At 37.7% G+C, this 8,020-nt stretch overlaps 1 protein-coding gene across 1 annotated transcript in view; it reads left to right on the top strand.

Moving 5' to 3' along the window:
* Positions 1-3,027: 3,027 nt before the first annotated feature.
* Positions 3,028-8,020, top strand: part of SSX2IP (synovial sarcoma, X breakpoint 2 interacting protein) — a 28,178-nt gene continuing 23,185 nt past the window's right edge. The window contains exons 1-4 of the mRNA XM_006898360.1: positions 3,028-3,161; positions 4,049-4,218; positions 4,934-5,146; positions 6,987-7,097. Of these exons, the coding sequence (XP_006898422.1) occupies positions 3,119-3,161; positions 4,049-4,218; positions 4,934-5,146; positions 6,987-7,097 (537 nt within the window). The 5' untranslated portion in view covers positions 3,028-3,118. The remainder of the gene's footprint in view (positions 3,162-4,048; positions 4,219-4,933; positions 5,147-6,986; positions 7,098-8,020) is intronic.

Genomic DNA, 8,020 nt, shown 5'->3' with positions numbered 1-8,020 from the left:
CTTTTCAAGGAGAGGAGCAAAGGGGGGGAGGGTTTTGTGCTGGTAGAAGGGTGCAACAATGAATGAATGGAATTCCAAAAGCTCTGTAGATGTTCACTGAAATGAAAAATAAACAAACTTAATTAAAATAAAAAAAATAAAAAAGAAGGATTGTGTTTTGTTACAGATTATAGAGTTCTGTCACGTCCAACAAATAGTTAAGTGTTTGTGTAACATTATATTGTATAATACGTTTTCTGCATTATTTTATATTGTATGGTTTAATATAATAAAAAAACCAGCCTTAACCTTGCTTTTGTCCCCTTTGCAGTCCATCTGCCATGTGTTCTCCCTTCAGAATGTATGTGTGACTTTCTTACCTGGACTGTTTATCTTCCTGATTTCTTGCCATCCCCAGTATAGCCTCCGGACAGTCTGTTCAGAGTAGCCTGAATGACCTTTTTTAAGGTGGAAGGAAGAACAGGCAACTTTCGTCCCTAAAATTTTTCCATAACTTTTCATTGTAATTTAGGAAAAAATCTTCAGTTCCTAACTTGTGTCCTTGCTCACTTCGTGTTTCAAATACACTGCCGTCTTTGTATTTTCTGTTCTTAGATGAACTTCCTTCTTGAGGTCTTTGGTCTGGTTCCAGCTGCCTGGGCTATTGTGATCATCTTGTGACTGACTGTCTGACACCTTATCCTTCAGGTCTCAGATGTTGCCATTATAGTGGCTCTCTCCCTGACTAATCTAGGTACTTTCTTCTCACTCCAGTACTCTTAGTTGTTTTATACCATCAAGTCGGAACTGACCCATAGTTGATCTCCCAGCAGTTTAGAGTCAGCAAATCCATCATACAGGAGGAGATTGCCCTCCCAAAGATGAGCTTGTGGATTTAGGCTGCGTGCCTTTGAATTGGCAGCACGTAACTCCTTGCCGTTACGCTACCAGAGCTCTTAGTATCTTGCTTTATTTTCTTGATAGCTTTCATCACTTTGAAAATGTTTTACCGTATTTCATTGCTTGCTCCTTTATTATCTGTTTCTACTCCACCAGAATGTGACTTTTTGAGAGCAGAACCTTTCTTGTGCCTAAAAAAGCCTTTCAATATTGTATTGAAACAGATGAGGGAAAGAACAGATTAGAAGTTATATATGATTGAGTATCATGGTTAGCACAGGAATCCAGAATTAAGGTTGCATAGAGAAGTATACTCGGGGTGGGGTGTCGGGGGAAGGGACCTGGGAATTGTATTCTAATGAAGGAATTTTTTTTCTTTTTTCTTTTCTCTCTTCAGAGGGGGAAGCGAGCTGGTGGGGAGGGGTGGGAAGGGAGAAAATTACGGCAATGAATGAATGGAAATCCAAAACCTTTGTTAAAAAAATAAATAAAGAATTATTTTAAAAAAAAAAAAGCCTTTCTTGTGAATTGCACACAGTCCAGCAAATCTCACTGCCATCTATCGATTCTGACTCCAGTGCCTCTGGGGCTTCTGAGGCTGGAAGTCTTAAGAGCCCAGCTTTGTCACAGGGATCCACTGGGGCCTTCAGGCTACTAGAGATACGTGGCCTTTTGGTTAGCAGCACGAACACCCTCTGGACTGTGCCACTGGATAGCCTTTGATCTGCAGTTAAATTGAACAACTGAAAATTGTCATCTGACTTTAGTATTTTATTGTGAATATTTACCCAGAATTTAAAATATTCCATAAAAGGGATTGTGAACTCTTGACCCACTGTCTAGATCTGGCTTAAAGACTGTTTATTTTTTATTGTCTTTGCTGGCAAAATTTACATAGAGTCAGGTGCACAGATCTTAAGTGTACAGCTTGATGACTGTACATAGGTGACTCACCATAAACAACATTTCTAGCACTCTAAAAGGTTCTCTAGTCTTCCTCTCTCAGTGACTCTTCCCTCCCAGGGTATCTTGCAGAGATTAATGCTGTTCAAAAATGTCTGGGGATATAGTCTACCTCTTAACAATAGGGAGACTTCACATAAAGATCCAGAATTCTAGCATCTCTTTGAAAAGTCTAGTAATACACACCTGCTTTGTGTGTGTGCTGCAATTAATGGTAGTGAAGAAGCAGCTGTCTCTGGTGTTGGCATGTGTTCTGGGCTTGCCTACAGTCTTCACTCCTCCCTCCCCCCATCCCTGACCTTGAACCAATTGCCAGTTGCCATGTAGAACTTTCTTTGGATTATTTTCTTAAATTGAAGAAATATTTCTCTCTGTCATTATTTCTATAAAATACTAAAAGTACAAATGACAGACCAAAAAGTTTGTATGTTTTTCTAACATAGTCCAAGGCTTTGATTTATGTCTGGTCTTTTTCTTTTTCCTTCAATTGTAGCTTTGGTGAAGGTTTACAGACTTTTTTCTGTTCAATAATTTACGCATCTTTTGTGACATTGGTTGCATCCCTATAGTAAGCAATATCTCTGGCCTCTTAGATACTTGTTAACCAACTTGGTTCTACACAGTTGTTTTAAAAGCTGCACAGTGTTTGTTGTATAAATGTATCTTATCATTCCTTTAACCATCTGCTCCTATGAAATTTATGAGTTATGTCCACTTTTTTGTTACTGTAGGAAATAGATTAATATGTTTATTATTTTGCCTAGGGTAAAATGTTTAGAAGTGGAATTTATTAATTTCGCTTTAAGGCTTGAGAGATATTGCCAGATGACGAGTAATCCAATTTCTCTACATCTAATTATGCTATGAATGATAATTTAGAAGGAATACTTTTGCAAACAAACATGGATGTTTTTAACCATGATGAGACCTTTTATCTTACCATCTATACACACACATACAGTAGAAATATTTATTACTCAGTATACGGTAAAACTTGGGAAGCCTTGAACCCTTGTGTGTCTCTGGAAAGGTATATAAATATTTAAAATTTCTCATATCTAATTAAAACCAATTTAATTTTTCCCCTTTTCTGAAACATGTACAGCTAACTCACACCTTGCCTCTGTATTTATTTCAGATTTTTTATTATATTAGATACTATCATCCTGTAATTTGCCTTTTTCAGGAAATGGCTACATAGAAGAGTGACAGCAGCCAATACTAAATGCTTCCCTGCTGAACTAGTTCCTCAGGTATCCTGGCTCTGGCAATTGCTATGGGAGATTGGATGACTGTTACAGATCCAGATCTGTCTTCAGGTAACTGAATCTAAAAAAACTTGTAAAGCAATAAAGAAGAGGTGAATTTTTAATTAAACTGTAAGATAATTGTATATTAAAAAGTTACTAGAGAGGAAAACATTGTAAAATTCACAGTTTGTATCTTCAGTAGAATTATCAGCAATAGCTAAGAATTGTGTCATAATTAATGGGATAGTTGTTGTGTGCTGAGTCGCTTGTGACTCATAGTGACCCTGTGTACAACAGCCCTAAACCCTGCTCTGTCCTGTGCCAATCGCACTGTTTCTGACACCCCCACCCCAATTACCACAGTCAACTGAATCAGTCCATCTCATAGAGGGTCTTCCCCTCCTGTGCTGTCCCTACACCCTCCCAAGCATATTGTCCCTCTCCAAGAGACTGGTCCCTCATTACAGCATGTCCAAAGTATGTCAGACAGAGATTCAGAATCCTTGCCTCCAAGGAACAGCCTGGTTTAACCTTCTCTAGGGTGAACCTGTTTGTTTTCTTAGCAGTCTATGGTAATAATGGGATAGTAGATATTTAACTATTTCACTTTTATTTATTTGAAATCTTTTCAGTGACTACATCAATATTTTCTGCAGTTTACTTCTGTAATCTCAAATTTTTAAACAAGCATAGATGAGTTAGTTGCTTTTGTCATTATAAAACTCAAGTATTATTGGAAAGAATACAAAATATTGTAAATTAACATACTAAGAACACTTTATAGCTGTATTTTTTGTGAAAGAAATATACTTACTGTATAAAAATAGCTTTTTCCCTACTTAAGAATACCTATAACAGTATATACATATATGTATGCAATTCAGTGTCTTTCGTTGTGTTAGCTTTTTGTATGCATTTTTATAAATTGTGTGCATAAATGTCTTTTATTCTTCCAGAAAGCAAAAATATTTCTCAATATACCTCAGAAACAAAGATGTCTCCATCAAGTTTATACTCACATCAAGTGCTAAGTTCTTCAATACCTTTATCAAAAAATATACACAGTTTTATCAGTGCCTTCTGCACAGAAGAGAATATTGAGCAGAGTATCGCATATCTTGATCAGGTAACATTTTTTGTAAGAGAGTAGCATATAAAGCATGTTATGTAATAGAATATATCATAATTGTGAACAAACAGTTGTCATACAAATGCACAGTCAGTCCCAGCTTACACACAAACAACGTCTGTTCCTAAGATGGTCCTTAAGAATTGTAAGTAAATCTAAACAGATGCATATGGTTCTTTTCTACCCTTATTTTCATAAAAGAAAAAGTTCACAGGCTTTTCTGCGATTTAGAAGCTGCACATAGAGCTAATAAAGCTGATTACGATGAAGATTTTCTTACAAGTAATTGTTAATTCAATAATTTCAAAGTGAGGATAAATTTATACACCTTTAAAGAGCAAGTAGGAGTTGACAGTAAATAAGTAGGAAGTTAATGAAGAGGACTACTTGTACTGCCATTTTTGACCAGGGTCTTGTCTTTCGTGTGAACCATGATCATCTCAGCCAGTTAGAAAGGCAGCTTTTTGTTTGGAGGTACTTGGCCTCTCCCACCCTATGGCCTCCTCCTTCAAGAACCCAGCTGTCATTGTATTGATGTATCATTGTGATCTATCATGGTCAGTTTGGCAGCGACTAGCAGAGGCTAAAAGATTAGCCCAGGTCTCTTAAGTTTTTGCTCTTTGAGAAGTTTACTGTTTCCTTAATCATCTTGGTATGATCTCTTTTTTTACTCAGTAACCAACTTTTAAAAACTAACAATTTCTTCTACCAGGAATTGACTACTTTCGGTTTTCCTTCATTATATGAAGACTCCAAAGGTAAAGAGGCAAAGAGAGAATTAAATATAGTTGCAGTTTTAAATTGTATGAATGAACTACTTGTACTACAACGGAAGAACCTTCTAGCTCAGGAAAATGTGGAAACACAGAATCTGAAACTGGGAAGTGACATGGACCATTTGCAGAGCTGCTATGCAAAGCTTAAGGTAGAAATTGCCCATTCACCTACATTTGAATGTCATTATTTAATTTGAAGCTGTAAATTTTCAGTGACTTAGCACATTTTAGGGATAAATGGGAGATGTTTCCTTTTTAAATTTCTGAGTATTTTCAACTGGCAAATTACACAATTAAAAGGAATTTGTACAGATCAGACTTAGTCTTTCCTAATAGCTGTTTTGAAGACCTTGATATTAAGAACTGCTTAGTATCTTGTTGAATCTGTAGAAAGTTAGATTAGGAAATAAATATGTCTTAAGAAAAGAAAATAATGATTTTCACACCCAGCGTGTGCATTCTTAGTTGGTGCCTCTCCTTCCCCAAGTACACTGCCATCAAGTTGGTCTAACCTTCTAGGGCAAAGTATAGATGTTTCCAAACATGTTTCCATAGAGTTTCCAAAGCTGTAAATTTTTATGGAAGCTGTCTGCCTCCTCTTTCCCTTCTGAAGTAGCTTCTAGATTCAAACTGTCAAGCTTTCAGTTAACGACTGACTTCTGTAACCAGTGTACCACCATAGCTTATTATGTTTCACTTAAACCAGTCTTAATTGTGAGAAGTTGCATCATTTAATTCCAAGAAAAATATTCTCAAGGTTATCTTTGTAAGGACTGTGAGGTCAGTAATGAAATGATTCCAGATAACTTTAATATTTATTGTTTTTTTCCATTGTTGAACAATTTCTTCTCCTCACCCTCCTGAAAGATTTCATCATCCCCTAGGGCTCCATAAGAGACTGACCAAAGAAATGTAATAGATTTGTTTCTCTGAACAAAGGAAGTAGAGTCATTGTCCAACTCAGCTCATTGCTGTCGAGTCAAAATTGAATCATAGCAGTCTGATAGTAGATTTGTTTCTCTGAACGAAAGAAATAGAGCCATTGACAAGCTCAACTTATTGCCATCAAGTTGGAATTGAATCCTAGCTGACCCTCCTGCAGATTTTTGGAGGTGGTGAATCATGTGAGAGGAGATTGCCTATCTTTCTCCCAGTGATGGTTTTGAACCAGCAGAGGGGTGCTACACTGCCTTTGGGTTAGCAACATAACTCCCTACAGACTAAAGCACTACAGCTCTCTTACTGACCATCTGTTGTTGTTAGGTGCCATGAGTCAGCCGAGACTCATGGCGACCCTGAGCATAGGGTCTGTACCTTGCCCTATCCTGTGCCCCCCTCGTCACCTCTGATAGACTTGTTACAGTCACTGTGTCAGTCCGTCTTGTTGAGAGTCCTCCTCTCTGACTGAACCTCCACCTTTCCCAGCATGATTTCTTTTTCCAAAGACTGGCCCTTCTTAAAAAATACCCAGTGTGTGAGGTGATGTTTCAGCTGCTTTATGGGAGAAATATGGGTAACCTTCCCCCATACAATTAACTGCCTCTGAAAACTTGCTCTGAAAAGTTCAGCTATGAGTTGGTGTCCTGACTTGATGGTACACAACAATAATAATATATATGGTTATGATAAAAATAATATGTATATATAATCACATATGTTGATGGCTTTAAATAAACATTTTGTATGCAGCTAAATTCTTAGGATTCCCTGAACAGTGCTAATGGCTGAATGCTTGACTACTAACCAAAAGGTTTAGTTCACACCTATGCTATCTACTTGACTATCTGCTTCTGAAAAGTTGTAGCCTTGAAAACCTTTTGGAACTGTTTTACTCTGAGCAAATGATGTTGTCATGAATCAGCATCTACTTGACTGTAACTAATACTGTAATAAGCTTCATTTTCAGATAACAAAACTAAGAGATGTGACTTCTTTTTACCATTCTTTTAAGGATTAATTTTTAATCACAATTGCATATGAATATTTTAGGAACAGCTGGAAACTTCCCGGAGAGAAATGATTGGACTTCAGGAAAGAGACAGGCAGTTACAATGCAAGAACAGGAATTTGCATCAGCTACTTAAAAATGAGAAGGATGAGGTGAGTTTTTTGAAACCTGAGGTAAGCATATGAGAGCCACTTTTCTAAAACTAAACTGAAGTATCAAATTAGTTTGGTGCACTAAGACCTGTCTCTGTCTGTAGTGTTATGTCACATATAACTGAGATTTCAGGGAACTTCCCAGACTCTATCCCTTACTCCAAGTGGAATGATTTTGCCTAGTCTGTTAATCTTTAACAGTTTAAGACTATCTCTGTAGATTAGAAGGGAGCTCTGGTGGCTTAGTGGTGAGAAGTTGTGCTTCCAACCCAAAAGCCGTGCAGCATGTGATTTGAGTCCACTAAGGCATGCTGTTGGAGGCCACCAGCTGCTCTGCGGGAGAAGGATGAGCAGTCTCCTCCCATATTAACTGCCTCTGAAAGCCCGCTGGAAGGTCAGCTATGGGTCAGTTCCGACCCTATGGTACACAACAACAACAACAACATGCTCCATAGGAGAAAAATTGACAGTCTCTTCTCATGTAACAGAGTTCAGGTCTTTTGTGCAAAGCTTAATCTGAGTCATATTCGACTCGACAGCAGTTAAGTAAATGAGACTAGTCCTGTTATATCTGGAGGAACTCTCTTCCACTTTGCACATCGCTCTTTGTCAGTGTGCTGTATGAAGTAACCTGGGTTTGCTGTGATGCTGAATCTTGTGCCATTGGGGTATCAAATACCAGAATGGCTTCCCAATGTGAACAGTGTTTTGTGGAGCTCCCAGTTGTAAGATGGGTTTGAAAGCAGGAGTGGCATCCACTTCTTAAATAACTTGCCTCTAGAAACTCTGTGAACTTGGAAAAACGATAGTTATGGAAGGCATTAGGTCTTTTTTTATAGAGTCGCTATGAGTCGTGCTTGACTTGATGACAATCAACAACAACAATATGAACAGTAAAGTATTGTAAGCAAGTCAGTATTGGA

The sequence above is a fragment of the Elephantulus edwardii genome, unplaced genomic scaffold (assembly GCF_000299155.1).
Source record: "Elephantulus edwardii isolate Elephantulus edwardi_28Jun2011 unplaced genomic scaffold, EleEdw1.0 scaffold00227, whole genome shotgun sequence".
Taxonomy (NCBI): Eukaryota; Metazoa; Chordata; class Mammalia; order Macroscelidea; family Macroscelididae; genus Elephantulus; species Elephantulus edwardii.
This window is presented reverse-complemented; position numbering and strand designations above follow the sequence as displayed.